This window comes from Leuresthes tenuis, unplaced genomic scaffold, assembly GCF_036924035.1.
Source record: "Leuresthes tenuis unplaced genomic scaffold, fLeuTen1.0.hap1 SCAF_17, whole genome shotgun sequence".
NCBI classification, from domain to species: domain Eukaryota; kingdom Metazoa; phylum Chordata; class Actinopteri; order Atheriniformes; family Atherinopsidae; genus Leuresthes; species Leuresthes tenuis.
In genome coordinates this window covers 18,397,066-18,415,803 of record NW_027325371.1, presented here as the reverse complement: position 1 = coordinate 18,415,803, position 18,738 = coordinate 18,397,066, and the positions used below count along the sequence as shown (strand labels likewise).

At 45.5% G+C, this 18,738-nt stretch overlaps 1 protein-coding gene across 2 annotated transcripts; it reads right to left on the bottom strand.

Annotated features, from left to right (window-relative positions):
* Nucleotides 1-4,171: 4,171 nt before the first annotated feature.
* rnf216 (ring finger protein 216) lies at nt 4,172-18,488 on the bottom strand. Of its 2 annotated transcripts, none has more exons than XM_072368432.1 (17): nt 18,357-18,488; nt 17,344-17,477; nt 16,463-16,593; nt 14,932-16,275; nt 14,751-14,827; nt 13,805-13,904; nt 13,208-13,369; nt 12,982-13,093; nt 12,503-12,636; nt 12,026-12,076; nt 11,711-11,848; nt 11,185-11,333; nt 10,457-10,535; nt 7,061-7,158; nt 5,811-6,033; nt 5,202-5,271; nt 4,172-4,917 (listed from the first exon to the last, which is right to left on the bottom strand). In XM_072368432.1, exons 2-17 carry the CDS (start codon nt 17,408-17,410, stop codon nt 4,538-4,540), a joined length of 3,315 nt encoding a protein of 1,104 aa, XP_072224533.1. In that variant the 5' UTR covers nt 17,411-17,477; nt 18,357-18,488; the 3' UTR covers nt 4,172-4,537. The 2 variants fall into 2 exon arrangements, with proteins under 2 accessions (XP_072224533.1, XP_072224532.1); XM_072368431.1 differs by having other exon boundaries at nt 18,362-18,488.
* Between the last annotated feature and the right edge of the window lie 250 nt (nt 18,489-18,738).

The following is an 18,738-nucleotide window of genomic DNA, read 5'->3' as shown; positions in this document are numbered from 1 at the left end:
CTCCACGCCTGCTTTAACCCTCGCCTCCCATCAATCCCTCTATCCCTCATACTCTCCACCTCCCTCTCTCCCACTTCTTTCGCCCCCTTTTCCCCCCCCTCCTCCCCCTTTCGATCCCAAAAGATGAATCGCTGAAAATATGACCCAGATCCCAGGAATGGCTGCAGTGGTTTGTGGGTGAAACGTTGGCTGGCTCCGTCGCTCTCGGAGCAAATGAACGAGTGAGGAGAGAAAGAGACGGGGCTGGGAGGTTGGTTAAGGGAGGGAGGAGAGGCAGTGTGCGAAATGGCCGCCTTCTCCTCCCACACCCCAGTCACCCCACACCCCAGCGAGTCTTGTTGTCACCATGGAAACACCAGCTGCTGGAAGCAGAGAGGTCTGAACGAGGCGAGTGAGTACGGGGCTTCTTCAGGGTGAGAAGTGTCAAAAATCTTTATTGCATTTGAATTGCTCGGGGGGGGTTCTTAAGGCCTGTGTGGCTACCCAGAGCTGGGGGGTTTAGATTGATGATGATGAGGAGGACGAGGAGGAAGAGGGTCTGCCTTTCATCACAGAGAAACCAACACAAGGCTCTGCAGACCTGCCCCTAACCTCATTCATCTGCCTGCCTGTCTGTCAGCTGTCTTTGCTCTAATCAAATCTACCTCCCCATCTTTCTCCATTACTCACGTGTCCAGGCAGTCAGGCACTGGGTCAGTGGGTCAGGCACTAATCCCTTTAGGGCTTTTGAAAAAGCAACTTGGGTCTGTGCGGGATGAATAGTGGGATGATATACTAATCCAAATCAAAGAGGGAGAGGGCACACTCTGCATGCTTTCACATCTACATTAGCAGACATAACACTTTCCATCTTTGCAGCGGTGGCATATTGGCCTTTATCATGGTTTCACATTCTCATTTTGGTGATGATTCACATGTTAAGATTTCACCAACAAGGACCTCGGCGCAACAAGCAGGTTCTCTGGTTTAATAACGAGTCGAAGTATTACATAGTAGGAAGGCGTATAGATGAATGAGGAGGTCCTCTGGTTCAGGTACATTCAGGTTCATTGGGCCATCATACAATGCAGTGTAGAAGATAATAATTTGGCCGATACTAATTGTTTTTGTCATTTATTTTGCCCTGAATGCAAGTGAAACAATTAAATGGGCATTATGCAATAACTGAGCAATTCATGACTTCCCCAGTGATGAAATACGCCCCTCAATTATTTAATCTAAATGTATGAAAACATTTTCTACATTTGTTGGAAAAAATAAGCCTTTTAAAACATTACCAACTACATTTTTTCTTAAACACTGGCTGCTTGCTGACACCAATGTTAGGTTGATATATGTGTGTTTTCTCAAAAGTGTTGGGAAAGCTGCCATTAGGTGCAGCTGCAAAATATGAACATACTATCTAGTGTGAACATAAACTGTGAACTGTAAACTTGTTGTGGAAATGGAAAGGCCAAAGAAAAACCACGAAAGACCTTCAGAAAGCCTGGAGAACTGCTGCTAGAGTCTGACTCCTGGGAAGCTAAATGTACAGAAACGAGGGGTCACTCAAAGCTTTTGCATAGAATTTGGAGCCTTAACAGTGAAACTAAGACAGAAGATGGTTTGAGGTGCACGATTAGAACGTATTTTTTGATGATTTAACTGATTTTGGTTGCTCACCAATTAAAAAAACTGAACCTGCAAACGAGTATAATTTGGCCTCCATAGATTTTCATTAAAGCTTTTCTTATTTAAGCATCGAGGTTAAGTGCGGTTCCGCTGTGAGGAACACTGACTTATAAGCCGGTGAGAAAAGGTGTAGTACGACGGTCGTAAGCAGGGCAGGTGTGAGCAGCTGCTCTCGAGTCACAATATGGAGGAACACGGCTGTAAAAGCAAAAGCTCATTAAAAATAGAAACACGCTTTAAAGGTACAAACAAACAATAACAGACACAAACAACGCCAGCGGATGTGGAGGAGCGTCAGGGGAACAAGTGCTGGCAGACACCAGCAGTCCCTGAGGAGGACGCAGCTGAGGGCTTTAATATGCACGCTCACACGTGTTTGCACCTCTTCATCATTCACCGAGTCTCTCCCCTGACTTTAACCAGTGTGTGACTTCTGGGATATGAGGGTTTTCTCAGTCACTGCAAAGCTGCAGAGAATACACAGCTTAATTGTGCATTTATGTGTGTGTGTGTGTGTGTGTGTGTGTGAATAAACATGCATTAACATCACAGATTGTCTCACAGGAACATGAATCCAGAACAACAGGAAGCTGCAGCAGAGGTGGTCTTTGTCCATCTCAGGTGTGTGAGAAGATATGCGGGTCAGATCTGGTTCATGTTTCCAGGCCTGCAAAGCGAACAACAGCTCAAATCTGCTTCATCAAAAGCCATTCAGAGCCGCAGGTCCACAGAGACAGTTCAGTTAAAAGATTGTTTGTCTTACTAAGCAAGGACTATGAAGGGAATTCCTGGTTTATCATATTTCCACCCACATATTCGCTTCGCTTCCACATGGATACAACGGCTGAAACTATTTTGCCCTTCTCACAGAGTGAGAGTGGATTTTTGTATAATCCTGCAAAGCTATGATTTTCATTGCATTATAATCATTGCACTTTAATCAAAAGTGCATTGCATTGTAGTTTAAAAAGCAGCAATGTTTGATTATATGCTTTGATTATATGATTTCTCGTGTGACTCAGTTACATTTAAAATCTTTAGTTAACATCTCTACGTAAGCCGGGCTTTCCCCTGCCAACACTTCTTTAAAAAAAAAAGCCTTTTCTTTCTCTAACTTTACCATTTACCCTGCAGACGGACACCTGCAGAGTCCGAGATGGAGCTCTTGGATTCCACACCAACTTCTCTGGGCGCAGAAGCCAATCTGACATCGAAGGAACATCAGTTCCCGGGAAGATTTGTCAGCTGTCTTGAATGTTTTCCACTTGTGGATAATCTTTCTCTCTGTAGAACGATGGACTCCAAATAGTTTGGAAATGGCCTCATTACCCTTCTCGGTTAGATGGGCAGCAACAGTTGCTTCTATAAGATCACTGCTGATGTCTTTCCTCCTTGGCGTTGAGTCAACACACACCAGGATGCTGCAGACCAGCAAACTGAAACTTTATAGAGGTGCGATCACTGGCTGTTGATCGATTCATTCATTTCTCACTTGCTTTGCTTTTGTTAGATGGATAATGACACCATGAGTTATCTGCTTTTGTCCATCTAACGTTGTATCTATTAGATTTTATGATCCGGTAAGGAGCAGGGGCTTTTCCCTTATCGTGCCCTGATATTTCCACCTTTGGAGTTGAAGGAGTGAGGACTTTCTTTTTCTCAGTGCTGCAGCCGTGTGAGTGACAGCACACATTCCCTGGAATCCCTCTTTATTAAGCCTAATCATGTCAGTTAAACCAGGCCTTTGTTTGAATTAAATGAGTCATTGGCTGATAATTCCCTTTAATTCTATCTAACTGTAATCCACAAACCCATGCGCTTGTCTGGCGAGCCTTGGGCTGTCCTGAAGGACTGAAAAGGAACAAAGTATAGAAAGAGGATTTTAAAACTAGCAAAGGAGGGATTGTTTTCATGGATTCAGGGACACGATATTAGACGGTCACGGGGGTCAGAGGTCAGGGTTTAATGAGGGTGAACGCGGCAGTCATGCGGTTAATGCAAGGCTGTGAAAGCAAAGAATGGATCTCTAAAGGCAGAGGAGCCTTACGTCATCAATACAGCAAATATGATTCAAGCAATTAATGCTTGGCTCGTGTTCCAAAAGTCTACTTCTGGCCTCCACAGACAAGGAAAAGAAATAAAACAAAAACATGCCGCCTAACAGCATGCGTGACTAAAACCATTAGGACCCCCGGGCCAAAGAGGAGATGCGCTGTGCTTCTTTTAAAGAGTTTGCATCCAAAAACAGCAGACAGCGCGGAGCAAAGCGATTTGTCACCCTCGCAGCACACTTGGCTGAACAAAGAAGTCCCCTCTCTGAGTAACATCACAAAGCCCCACCGACACGCTGATTGGTGGAGAGCACCCCCCCCCCCCCCCTTCCTCCTCTGTGTCATGTGACTGGCGCACAGCCCTGGGCTCAGTTATCATGAGTCAGCCCATTTTTCTGCACGAGATGGAGACGGAGGGAAACAGAGAAACACCTCCTTCTCCCGGCAAAACTTGTAAACGGAAAACTTTATTAGAAAACTGGGGTCTCACACATGTTAAGACAAAAAATACAGAAGGGAATGCTAACAATTTTTTCTTCTTATATATTTTTATTACTCAAAAATATTTGTATAAACTGGAAATAAATTGTCTCAAGAATCCGAACCGTCCACCAGTTCAACTCTGGTATTTAAAGAGAAAAGGGGTGAAAAAAGAGGAGTTAGAGGAGCATCCGCTTCATTCATGAAGTCCTATGTCGGGTCTCAGTTTCAGTGTCTTTTTCAGCTGGATGTAAAAGGCCATGGTTGGAAACGGTTGGAGTGATTGAAGGGAAAAGAAAAGCTAACAGCGCTGAAATGGGAAGCCAGAGAGCGCGTTAGAAGCGTCTGTAGTAGTGTGGGGGGGGTCCGTAGTGCATGGGCAGGTCCATGTTGTGTTGGTGAGGGTTGAAGGGAGGGTTGTGATTGTTCTGGTTATTGTTGTTGTTGTTGTTCAGAGGGGGCAGGGGGTGCAGTGGGGGCACGTAGGGCGCCGGGGGGAGCCGGGGTATGATTATCTGGTGGTACATCCGGCCCTGCGCAGGAGCCGGCGGGTAGCGGCCACGCGGAGGGACAAACAGGGGAGCTTGTACCGCCTGGGGGTGCGGAGGGGCCGGCGGGTTGGGATTGGGTGGGTTTTCTGGGGGAGGACCCACACGTGGCCGCTTGGTTTCTGTGATGGCCTCCGGTGGTGGGCCGACCCGCTTCCCTGGATTATCTGAGAGATTATGAGCGGAGGAAAAAAAAAAGAAGAGGTTATCGTCCTCTGTTTGTCCTCTTTACACAAACAAGCTCATAAAAATGAAACACGGGAAACTCTGCTGCACCTGCCGCCGCCGGTGCTGAACAAATAATGTTTAAACAGAGGAGAGGAAACGGCGGGGAGGAAGACAAATGTTTTTCCTGCCAGGTAATGATACGATTTTTTTGGCCCAAAATGAGCAAAAAGCAGAGGGAGGAGACAAACGGGACAGAAAGGAATACAACATTTCGATCACCGACCTGCGCACTTCTTGTTGAGCTCGGCTTCACCTTCCTTCTGGATCTCCTGAATGATTCGCTCGTCGTCTTGCTGCAGAAACACACACAAAAAAAAAACACCATTGATGCAACCATAAAACTAGAACTGCTCTACAAAAGTGGAGAAAACTTCAGGTTCCTGAACATGAGCACACAAGCAGCGCAGCTCAGGTTTTGAGCTGTTAAATACAGTTTAGAGGGCAGATGACTCCGTTCACCAACTGGCCTCAGCATTAATCCTTCCTCTGGCTTTGCTCTCCTGGCTTTGCTCTTTGCCAGCTCGGGAGCTTCTGCAGAGCTGCTGGAGCGGCTCCAGCTCATAAACCGCTCGGGAACTAATTGACGCTTTTGGTTGCCAGTGATTCTGCAGCCAGGTCACTGTGGGCCGCCATGGAGCCGGATGGTGAGGGTCAGATATCTGAGGGAGTTAGTTCCACTTTGCAACAAGGATATCGTTCCATTACTGTCACACTACCACATGCTGCGACTAACACAAAGTCAGACCAAAGGAAAAACGGTTCTAATCGTTCACCAGGCGAGCAGATGAAAAACAACCCCGTCAGTATTTCAGTGTTTTGAGTCGGCGCGCACCGTGGGGTCAGTCCAGAGAGAACACTTCCGGCAGTGGCGGCAGGGAGCGCCGGGGGAGCGGGCGTGCTGGCAGAAGTGGTTGTAGCCGGTGATGGGCTCTCGGCAGAGGTAGCACATGAAGCTGCCGCAGCGGCACGACATCCGGTTGCAGCCCTCCGATTTGACCAGACCCGTCCCGCACTTGACGCACTTCCTCACCCGGGCTGCCGTCATGCGCTCCTCGCTGCGGCGCAAAGGAAAAGAAAGAGCTGATATTTAAGAGCTTTAGAGAAAAAAAAATCTGGTGCGATAAAACAAATGGACTCTGAAGAATACCGAGGTTAGACCAGTGAAGCTTTTTAATGACATGAAAATATCAACGTGTATGAAACTGTGGGGATGCAAACCCTAATGAATAAATAAATAAACTTAACTAACAATAACAACAATGAATGCATTGGTTGGGATGACGGGAAAGTACATCACACAGTTTATATTCATTTGAAGGAGCTCTCTGTGATGCTGCTGTTTAAACATCTGTTTGGTCTGTGGCTGAGCCCACAGACGCTCGTCGTAGATGTGCCGTTTGACGTTAATACCTCATTATTGGACAAATGGACCAAACCTCCAACATCTGGAGTGAATGAATGTTTGGTTCTGTCCTTTGTTCCTTTAAGTTTTGTCCTGTTAAAACCATCAGACCACTGATCTGTCTACCAGGCCACTTCCTGTTTCTTTCAGCACCAGGAAGTAGGGCGATCTGAAAACAGGAAGTACTGCCTCTCGACCTGCTGAGCCACAGGAAGCAGCTGGCCTCCGTACATCCTAGAGTGTTGCTGGGGATACTGAGATGTTTACTCAGCATCCTCTCTGATTAGAGTGGATTGAGATGAGAAACCAACAGGGTCTAGGGCCAAATGTGAAACAAAAGAATCAAAATGCTCCAGATAACTAGAGGCACAGTCTTTGTCAGCAATGAAACTGCTGAAAATATTCTCTGGGATGTGACACAGTGAGTTAAGACAAACCATTCAGCAAAGTTCCCACTAAAAACACCAAAAGATGAAAGGGTGGGAAACATAAGCACCCTATTGTGTGAGCTGCTTTTCTTTATCTGGCACTTTTTGGTACCTTTATAGGATTCCATGTGAAGAAAAAAATAACCTCATAATGCCTCATAAAACACCATCGAATCCTTCAAATACCTGTATGTGACCATTAGTGTTAAAACTAACAGATGCACTGATGAGGGAATTTTGTGACCCACTTACAAGAGCACCCTCATGCGGATCTCGTCCCGTTCCAGGACCTGCTCGCAGGTCTTCCCCACATGCTGCTTCCATTGGACGTGGCACTTTCTACAGCTCTCCTGAAGAAAGAGACACGACAGCGATGAGACAACGGCAGCCAGAGATCAGAAAACATAGGAAATGAGGAAGCTAAGAGTGTATCTGCTATTATCCTGCAGAAGGTTCCTATGCATCCAACCCCTCTGACATGTTTCCAGTTAATGCTGAATAAGAGGAATGCTGCAGCCAGAATACCCCCCCCCCCCCCCACACACACACACGCACAGAGTGTCTGCTCTGTATGCTGCTGCTGTTGCCACTGCAGGGACTCAGACTTGCACAGACACAGCTAGGTGCGGCTTTTTGCCGCAAATGTGCGACTGCAGCGAGAGTCTTCGGTTGCCTAGAAACAGCGACTCAATCCCCCTCCGTCTAGCCAGCCCAAAACGTGCACATCAGGGACATCCGGGGCAGACGGCATCACTGCACATGCTCACATTAGCTTGGGACAGCCTCCCTCCTCCCTTGCCAACCCTTAGCTAAGTGGTGTCACCATCAGTTTTTGAATCGAACATCAAAGTGTGGCGTATGACAGCTGATGCAGATCTGACCCTTAGATGGAGAGCCGCTTCATCCTATGACCTCCTAACACATCCTTAAATCATTTCCACACAGCTCCTCTCACAATAGTCTGAGGCAGCTGTGTGTGTGCAAGGTCAGCCAGAGGAGCCAGAGATTTTGTTGGCATTTGTGGAGCTCGGACGGTGAGCGAATGAAAGCCCAATGAAAAAGATAACGACACACCAAAAGTAGTCAGGACTGTTTTGCAGTTCAGGATTCATGATGAAGGTTTTTAGGGGAAGAGAAGAGCCGGCATGCAGAGTGTGCAGGGTGTGGGGGGGGGGGACCCAGATCACACAAAGACAGAGAGGAACAGAGTGACAAGGGGAGGAAGACGGAGGCAGAGCGGTGAGAGATCGCCCCCTACTGGTAACAGAGACCAGGAAGAGGGACAACACCAGAGAGAGTGTGTGTGTGTGACCGTTTGCTCGCTTGACAAGACTTTGAAAAGCAGGAAAACACCTGAGCTCTTATAGCGTGGCTAAAAATACAGCCGGTGACGTCAGAGTCAGACCTCGAGCGGGGCGTGTCTTCCACGCCTGCGGATGTTTGCTTTAAATCAACCTGAGCGTGGTAGAAGTTTGACAAAGGTCAAGCAGCACTTTACGACGAACAAAGGTTGTTAGGTGTGCAACTTTTGTTCTCTCACTCCTCCCGTCTGTCTCTGTCCCGCCTTGCTCTGACTTGTTCTCAGTACACTTATCTGCAAGGCCCTCCCCTCCCACCCAGTATCTTCTCCTTTTTCATTCATGTTTCCGCTGCTTCCCTGAATCTTTCTCTTTTTGTCTCTTTTCTCGTGGTGTGTGCTGCAGCTGCCCTTATAAGGCAGCGCATGCTGCCTGCAGAGCTTCCGATTGGAGGGGGGGGGTTTGAATAAAGTCTGTAAGTATACATTTTGTAAGGAGGTGGCTTTTCTTGCAATCAAACCTGAGTGCATTCCACAGAAAAGTGAACAAGAGATGTAGACATAACAGGACAAGACGCAGCCTGATGTTCTGTAATATGAGCCGAATGTTGGGGGGAATTCAAGTCAAATATGCAGCGGACATGACAGTGAAAGAGAGGTGGGCTCGAGTCACTGCACAGCAGTTCTGTGATAGCTTTCTGCTGGCCTCCGTTTAAAATCTCCCTGCTTTAATAGTTCAGTCACCAAACACAGGCCAGAGACAAACCTGTCCAACAGTTCTCAAAGCCACATGTGGAACAGATTAACATCCACTGGTGTGCATGCATATCTGCGTGTGCATGTAAGAGAGTCTGTAGCCTATAGGTCAGACAAAGCCAGGAGGGAAAGGGGAGATAATCTGGGTCAGACTTGATTTGAACCACATTTGAAATCAAGGTGGAAGGGTGTCCAACCAGTAAGAAACCAGCACGAGGGGCGTGGATAGTGCGGCGAGCCAATGAGGGAGCTGCGTGGAGGAAGGCGGGTGGGTTTATGGAAGAGTTACATAATGAAGCCCCTCCCTGCTGGTGGACTGAACGGGCTGCAGGGCAACTGTACAACAACTGGCTGAAAAATAAAAAATAAGAAGTTTCGAACGTCGAGTTACTCACTCCATTTTAAACACAGCGGTCTCTATGGGTTGACATTAGTTGTTTAATACTGGTGTACATATGAAGAACATTAAGAAACACATCAGACCCAAAGGAGCATGTCTAGCTTTGTGTGTCTGAGCATGTTACACTGCAGCTGTGCAGCTGCACAGCAGGGCAGCTACTGTGAACCTCTGGCTCCACCTACAGGTTGACAGAGAGAATTGCACCAGGATTTTAAGTTGTTGAATTCCTTTCCTCTTTATCGCAGCATTTTTCACGAATAAAATTCACGTTTCCTTTCTTCAGACCACTTTGCCTCTGCCCGTTTTAGATGAGCTCAGGCAAACTCATTAAGTTGTGAGTTGTTCCAACTATTATTATTTCTATTTAAACATTACGCAACTTTCTTTGTTTTCTTTAGCCTTCCACGTCCCAATGTCATCAGCTGACTTGTCAGACAAGATGTCCAAAGCTGGGCTTTATGTGTACAGACAGAAAATTGTTGTTACAAATCAACCACAGCACAATGAGGACTAAAGCGTGTACCGTGGCGCCAGGAGGCAAAAAACATTTGTCAGGTTGGGGTACAGACACAACCCCATCTCTCTGAGAGGCTAGAAGCTGTGTTTGTGTCGAGTCCGGTAGAGATAACAGCTGAGAGCGGGAGAGGCTCCGAGATGTTCCCACGAGCTATAATACGAGGACACATCCAGAGAAAAACACCAAGCTTGTGTTTATGTGGTGAGAGTGAGAATAAACTGGAGATTCGTGTGCGGGTGATTGAGCGTTTTTGAGTGGAATTCGTGTGACATATTTGGCAGACAGAGCGCAACGCCTCCCCCTGCATTCCTCAGACAGAGGGAGGACACCCTGAGATAAACAAGAGAGGAAGAGAGAGGTGGCGACCTCGCCAGATGGAACGGTTGATCATCTCCAAAAAACTGCTCATCAGACCTCCATCCATCACTTCTGTCTCACTCATGTCTAGGAGGCAGTGAGGTGATTTTTGCTGAAGTGGACACTAAACAGGGGCTGTTCTTCTGCCACGATGCGCTGAATTATTAACGTCGGCTACTCGCACGTTTAAATTTAGAGCCAATCTATCTTTTGGACATCACGATTCAGCTGTGAACAAGTTCCTTTGCATATACAGCCTGTTGAGGAAGGACAGCAGGAACAACAAAAACATGGGGGATAAATACAGAGAGCAGAACTGACCTTCCGACAGCGAGGGTTGGGACAGCTAAACAAAGACATGTCTTTGTCCAACAAGGCTGGAAAGTTGCAAAATGGACACCTGCAAAAGTAAGACAGGAAGAGGTGAGAAACATGTTCAGGGTGCAGAGGAAACCTGAACATTCCACTGCAACCTGCGACTGAGTGGAACACATCTATGACCTCATGTAAAAGATGGGGCACACAGTGTAAAACGCACAATAAAAACACAACTCAGTGATATCAGTATATCATTCTCAATAAAACACAGACAACATGTCAAATGTTGAAAGTGAGACGTTGTTGCACTTTATGGAAAATCTCAGCTCATTTTGAAGTGGATGGAGGCATACACCCCTCGGCGCTGATGGAGCTTTCCCAGACGTCCAAGAAGCCAGTTCCACTGGCACTAATACACCCCCAAACCTTCAGAGACGCAGGCTTTGAGTGCTGATAGCACGCGTTTCAAAAAGCATGCTATCAGCTTCAAATCAGTTTCAAATTCTAATTGGTCGGACCACAGAACAGATTCTCACTTTGCCTCGGCCCATTTTTAATTAAAATTAATCATTTTAATTTACGATCAGCTAATATTTTTCATAAAATAGTAACTTTCAACATTCATTATGTTTTCTATGCTTTCTAAAATGTCGGTTTATGGGATGTAAAAATCATTGCATTCTGTTTTTGGACTAAATAAACGGATAAACCTTTACCAGCCAATCACTCACCTCACGAGCTCGTCAGCGCAGGTGGCAGCGACCGCCTCCTCCGCCTGCCTCTCGTTGTATTTACACAGTATATTCTCTGGTAGGACCTTCTCCAGCTCGCACATGGGGTAAGAGCACGGGCAGCCCCCCTCCATGCAGCTCAGCTCCGACTGCAACACAAACACACACCGTGATTCGCACAAGTCATTCCAAACCCAGATAAAGTATGTTCACAGACATCCAATTCAACTGTATGAATACATAGTCGAGATAAAGTTGATTGCAGACGATTTGAAACGACAAAAGACTTCCTGTTGTGGGAAACACAACTCCAGTCATCTTTGGTTATTCAGCTGAAAGCTGCCCTTTAGCCGATATCAGAATTTTAATCAGCCGTTTCCACATTTATTCGATTGCACATCACAGCAGTTCTCCGGCTCGGAAGGACACGGATTTTTCAGCAGGAATAGTCACTTACAGTTGCCTGGCAACATCAGCGGTTAAGTCCTATTCAGATGTGAGGAAAACAGTGGGTGTCTGTCCGTACCTTGCCGGAGCCAAACACTGCCTCCTGAGCGTACTTGACCAGGCACTCTTTACAGAACAGGTGACCATCTGAGCACTGCGTCATCTTCTCAAAAGCAAACTCCCCATAGCAACAGCCACACTCGATCAGCTGACCGTCCTGGGCAAAAAAAATGTACACAAACATATATTTTATGAGTCAGCTGGTTGAACACATTGAATATAACTTGAGGCACAAGCACAAGGCCTCGTTGCCAGTTTTTCTCAGCGCAAAGATCACATGTAAAGTCACTGTGGCGGGCCACATCAGAGTGGCTGAAGTATTTGTAGCTCCTACCTTCTTATATTCGTCTTCATTGACCTGCAGAGCGAGCAGGAAGTCCTCGTGCTGCAAAGAGAAGACGGGAGCTCAGTAAAATAGTAAAACACCATCCAAATGCTCATTTTAAAAAAGCTGTGCTTCGGTTGCTATTAAGCAATGTACTGTTCACTGGTCTGTGTTGTAATCTCAGTTAAAGTATGATACGTGTATGTCCCCATTCACCTGGAGAGGCTCAAAACAAGGCGTTCATGTTAGCTTATAAGAAAGCCAGAAGGATTTTACTCTGCATAAAGCAGCAGTGTGTGAACAGATATGTTATCACTGATATGTAGTTAATGCGGTAGGCTGTTAAAATGTGACACTATATGGTAAATTAAACAAAAAATAAAAAGAAGGATGGATTGAGTGTGTTGATACTAGGATTAAATCTATCAGTGTGTGTGTGTGTGTGTGTGTGTGTGTGTGTGTGTGTGTGTGTGTGTGTGTGTGTACCTCTGCCCATTCCTTGGCCTTCTGCTGATAGAACAACAGCTCCTTCTGCACAGAGGCTTCCAGGCTGTTGTACGTCCGGCAGTAACGGCGGTCATTCTCCAAAAAAAACATCCTCCTGTCCAACTTCACTGAACCTGGTGATCGAAGAAGGCGTTTCGTTTTTTAGTTTTTTTTCGAACACGAAAGGATAAAAATGTAATCTGATGATGCGCCTGCCATTATGTTGTCAAACTCGTTTGCTAAATCCTCTGTGAATGAATGAAAGAATGAATGAATGAATGAATGAATGAATGAATGGATGAATGAATGAATGAATGGATGAATGAATCGCAGCGAGGTCGTATTAGCAATCTGGCTCGTAAAAAAGAGACAGAAACAAAAACGAAGAAGAGAATGTGCGCTGCAGAACGTAAACGCAGGTGGTCGCGCAGATCATCTTAGGCAATGCGGGAAGTGAAGAAGTGAAGAAGTTTGCCCACCGTGCTCAAAATGAAAATCAATGAAGCAGCGCTCCGAGGACGTCCTGCTCCGTCGTCTCTTTCCTGATGGATCACCCGATTCTTGCCACTTCTTTAGAGCTTCACATAAGGCCTGGCAGAGGAAAAGAAAAGAAAAAGAGGATGAAGTGCTGAAGGCACAGAATAAACTGGAGAAAAGAGAGGAATTCAAATTGTATTGCTGAGCACCACTGTGCACGACAGGAACCTTGCGTGTGATTGCATAGTGTCCCTTCAGTGCGTTCAGGGCCCATTTGATGTCCTGGCAGCTGAGCATCCTGAAATCTGCCATGAGCAAGTCAGCAGCCTGCATCATCACGTCAGGTCCCACGGAGCTCAGCTTGGAATAGTCAAACAGGTCCTCAGTCACCTGGACGCAGAAACAGTTCTTGTCAAACCCAAAGCAATGCTGCGAAACACTTCCAACATGTGGTTGTTTTCCAGGTAAGTTAATGCAGTTAAAGCTCACTCCTCTACACACTGTATTCAACCACAGTAAAAAGCCATAATCTGATGAGAAACAAACAAAAATAGTTCCATGATAACATCTTTTAAAAATCAGTCAACCCTGATGTAATGAGGAACAATCTCCCCATAATCAGTCTGCATTCACACATCTTACATAAAGGCATTTTGCTCTGTTTAACTCGAACTTAGACTGCTACTTTTTAGCTTAAAGAAACTCTAGTTCTAACACAGCTTTGTCTTAAAGTTAACACATTTACCCAATTTTCCTTCCTTCCAGTAACATCTCAATGTTTTGCTTTCCCCAATCGTTTTAGCTCCATCAGACATAAACACCCACCTCTGCCTGGGTGTCCCCTGACTCCAGTAAGATGCTGGTGGGAGCTGCTGCCGTCTCTCTCCTTGGATACTCTAGATTCTCCAAAAGCAGGTTACAGATACTAGAAAAAAAGAGCAGAACAAGCCACATAACAAGCAAGCATGACTGGACTTGCACTAATTCAGAAGCTGGAGGCTACGGCGCAGAAGGATTCGAGTATCGAAACCTCAGAGCTGAACCATCAAACTGGCTTACATTTTTAAATAATCAAAAGGGCAAAAATATTAGTTTTTCCAATTTAAAAAGAGTTTATCCAAGTTAGCTCATCGCCATCAGTTTTCATTATCGAATGGCAGATTAGCAAAGATTTGGTGGGCTGTCATGTTAGCTACTTCTGTAGCCTGTGTTTAAGTTTAGTTGGGCAAACAGTCGTTATCAGTCATGTTAATACCAAGTTCATCGTGCACCTTTACCTTAAATCTACATAATAACTATTATTCTAAAAAATATAACATGACATGCATTTAATGAGCTGGTGTTCAGGTGACAGTTAGGAGTCTGTGATGAGATCACTGGTGCTTGGCCTGTGCGTGCGCTCCCATAAGGTGTATCTCGGATGTAACCGAGTTGGTTTTGGTGCGCTCAGCTGTTATGCAGCGTGCGCCCTGCGCTGGTGTCACCATTAAGCGACAGCGGTACGTACGTGTTTTCCCGTAACATGAGCTATTTTTCATTTTTGGTCATTATAAATACTGGATTGGAGTGGTTTAAAGCGACTTTTGCTGTTGGATTATATTGAGAGGAAAGTACACAAGCTCCTCTGTTAGATGGTTACGGTTTGAGAATCACGGACTGTAAAACATACATAAAAATATCAATATAGAATAGAATTGTCACAACATAGCTTGATAACTTACTGGGGCTCCACATAAAGTACTGAATAAGAATTTTTCATAGAGTTTCTTACACATTCAAGTCTTTCACATTATTCTTAAGGATCATTTCTGCTACATAGGCTTCTTGGACATCTGGGAAAAGATCCAACTGTGGAGGATGCACAAAAAGAAATAAGTGCAGCGTGAGGTTAGAGACATAACCCAACCACAGTTAACCAACTGGTTCATAATTCCACTAAATGTAATACTCACAACACCATTGATAAGGGCTCTAACAAAAGGCTGCTGCTCTGGTCTCTCTTGTGGAGCAGAGGGTCCAGGTCTGGCATCTTCTATTCTGGGAATGTCCTCAGCTGCAGGAGGGACTGCAACAAGAACAGGGGCCTGATGAACCCGTTCAGGGTTTGGGGCCAGAATGTGACCAGCCTCTCCTCTGTTGTGAGGCACTAATGCTGTGGGAGCCGGAGGAACTGGAGGGTTCGAGTTCACATTATGGACCCTGATATTGAAGCTGCGGGCTGGTGGGGCCACACCAGAGGCACCAGCCTGTGGCTGTGGATCGGGAACCTCGTCCCCAGGCGCCTGCCTCCCCAAGACGATCCGGTGACCTGCCTCTGGAGGACCGAGTCTCTCTGGGGCTGCGGCTATTAGAACTGCAGGGGGGGCCACCGGTATAACCTGAGAGGTGTGAGTGGGTTGTACCGCAGGCTGGGCAGGAGCCTGGGCCAGGGGTTGTGGCTCAATCTGAATGAGATTGCCGTGCATTTGATTGTATGACACAGGCTGTGGGGGGTTCTGGGGCCTACGCTGCAGCTGGGCTTGTGTTATTAGAGTAGAGGCCTGTATGCTTGGCTGCTGTGGTAGAACAAGTAGCTTCACTGCCTTCACGTGGATGACGTGAGGCTGCACAGATGTGCTTCCATGGGCCTGGAGCTGTGTCGACGTTCCAGGCTGAGTCTGTGTCCATGTGTGAGACTGAGGACGTGCAGATGAAGTACTGGCCTGCGTACTGTCCGGTGTTAATTTACTCGTACTAGCTTTTTCTTGAGTGCCCGCTGAAGAACTTGACACGGCCCCGGCAGCTGCACAAGTATATCGTGAGGTGCTGGCAAAGGAACTCGCCTGGTGCTCCACCAGTAAATGTGCTGAAGAGCCAGCTTGTGGCTGGGACAGTCCGGATGTGCTTGGTTGGGGCTCAAGAAGTACAGGTGTTCTGGATGAGGTGGCGTTAGCCTTGATATTTGTGGAGGTAGATGGGGTGTAGGCAGAAGGAACTGCACGGAGCTCCACATTTGTAAGTGTTGACGTACCGTCCTGATGCTGTGAGCGTGTGTAATGCTTTGGCTGAGAATGTGAGTGTGATGATGGGCCAGGTTGTGGCAGTATGTGTCCAGGGGAGCCCGACCGTGCTGCAGTTTGTGTATTTATGGCTGGTGGGTTGGTCTTGGCATCTCTGGAGGTAGAGGGAGCAGAGTCAGGATTCGCTGTGGGAGCAGCAGTTTTGCCACTTTGACCGGCAACTTGAACCGGGATGTGCGAGGCCCCACTCCATATGGCTGCCTGGCGAATCAAAGGCCTGCGTGCAGGAGTTGGCAGCTGTAGGGAGAACAGAAGAAATCAGACAAATTATCACACAAACAGACAAAAGCCTCTTTTAATATTGGGAAAAAATGAGTAAGACCATGTGTTTAAACAGCTCTAACACTTTCACGTTTGGCCAGCAAAGTAAGAAAGAAGACTTAAAAGGCAACGTAAATGTTAAAGACATTCGTTTATCATTCACCTCCAGTATGCTGACGTCGTCATCATCCGCATCGTCTGGGACCAAAACAGGACTTCCTGGTACCAAAGTCACCGGCTCCTCATCTGAGTCATCTGAAATGGTGATCAGCTCCCTCAGTCCAGCACGAGAGCCTGCACAGACCAAATCACATGGATGTGGGTTAGCAGTGATATCGACAGTACACAGAGAGGGCAAATTTTTCTCATACAAACATACTCTGTAACGTAGGTTAGGCCATCTTACTTCATTTCATATGTTTTCTTCTAGCATTAATCTAATTGAATAGGGAATTTTAATACATTTAGGCTATTACAACAAATTTACTTTTACATTTGTGTACAACCTAAAGATTTACATTTATATCCCTCTTTCCATCAATGAATTGGCATCGATCGGAAATTTTTTTCTACACACAGCACGCATTTAATTCATGCTGCACTTTTTAAAGCTGAGCCTTCTCTAAAACGTGCTACAAACACACTAAAACAGGTCATGTGACGATAGTAGCAATCTAATGTAGCTGTAGTTCAGCAACACTGAAATTTACTGTTTAAAATGTCCTTGAACTGCTCACTGTTTTTGAGGATCTACAACTGAAAAAGCATAAATTGCAGACTGCAGTCTTTATTTCCAGCTGGATTTTACTCTTTAGTTGAAGAGTTATCTCTTAGTTGTTTTGTTACAACGAAAACACAGTGAAGTTTTTGTTTGGAAAAATTAGGGAAACAACGTTCATGTACGTTAACTCCACTGCTGTGTGTGAATGAGCTGAGGCTTTACAGACTGATCACTTACATAAGAGGTGGACAGTAACAATCTACTAACTGTTTGCAGTATGGGGTGCCTCTATGCATGAGTGTGAATACAATGCTGTTCCTCACCTTGACTACGGTGGATGTTGAAACTTGCAAGGTGAATGACATCATCATCGTTGCCTCCATCTGCCATCGTGAATCTACTCTTACCAGTTATCTGAATCAGCCCACACTGAGGATCACTGCCAAGTCAGTTGCATCTATTCCACAGACAGAAAATCCGTTTAGTTGTTCACCTGAAGAGGTATCCACTTTAACAGCCAGTTTTTACCGATAGTGGGGGAACTCTCTTTCTATGCCAGTGGGGAAATAGGTTCCTACCACGTATCATGAGACATGCAGGTATATACAGAAAAAATATCGGTGCCGGTATTCCCCTAGAATTCTTCAAATAGTTTCATTTTTGAGTTCATCAGTTATTGTCATAACATTTACGGAAATCCAACGTGGCTAGGATCCGCCCTATTATCAGAAATAACCTGATCATACATTGTTTTCTAAAGAAAAAATAGGAGATGGAGACGATTAATGGCAGAGCGTAATAGCTATGTTACCAATGGGAAACTTGAGGAAGCAAAAACCCACAGAGGAGCAGATGAGTTTAAATAACCCACTAGTAATAACACTGACCGTGAGAATATTCACTATTTCTCTGTTAGCTTCACGTGCTAGCACAGTTATGCTGGTGCCACATCGGATCAACGGTATAAATAAATGTAAATCTCACATGTTATTAAACAGCAAGCGGTAACACTGCGAGAGACTGACTGTGTTGCTATAGCAGCTTAAACTCTTGCGTTGGATTTATCACACTGACATTAGGTTCACCACGATGATATTGGAATAAAGTTTAAAAGTAAACACGTCAAAGCACTAATCAATCATTTCCGCTCACACAAACAGAGCAAAACCCTGAACCATGCTAATGCTAATTAATGTTCATTAGCTTAGCAGGCTAGCTAGCTAAAATGGTAACTAGTTAGCTAGGTTCAGTGAGGATTTTAGACCATAACACTGTTTTAAACCCTTCAACATACAGTACAAACTATTGGCATGAAAATACACAGAAAGAAGTATACAATACCGCAGCTTCGTCGTGAATAACCAATACAATTTTTGCTAGTCCGCCTCCTTGATAAGACTGACAATTCGTGATAGATCGAAACAAACTGCCAAAACAAGAACAGTGGCATCGTCATACGTAAAATGCCTTTCGCTACGTCGGTCGGTGGGCTTTTGGGAAATGCAGTCTTCGAGATAAAAGATATCGGCATTGGAACGAGGACGAAACATGTTTAAATTAAGAAAATGCCACGGACGGACGGTAAAATACAGGGGTGAAGTAGACAGTTATCATTTTTTAAAGCTGTGTATCATTATTAAATTATTTAGGTAATGAGGGTAAATTAGGTTTAAAAATGTGTATTGAAAAAAAAAAACGCTAAAACGGACTCAAAAAAA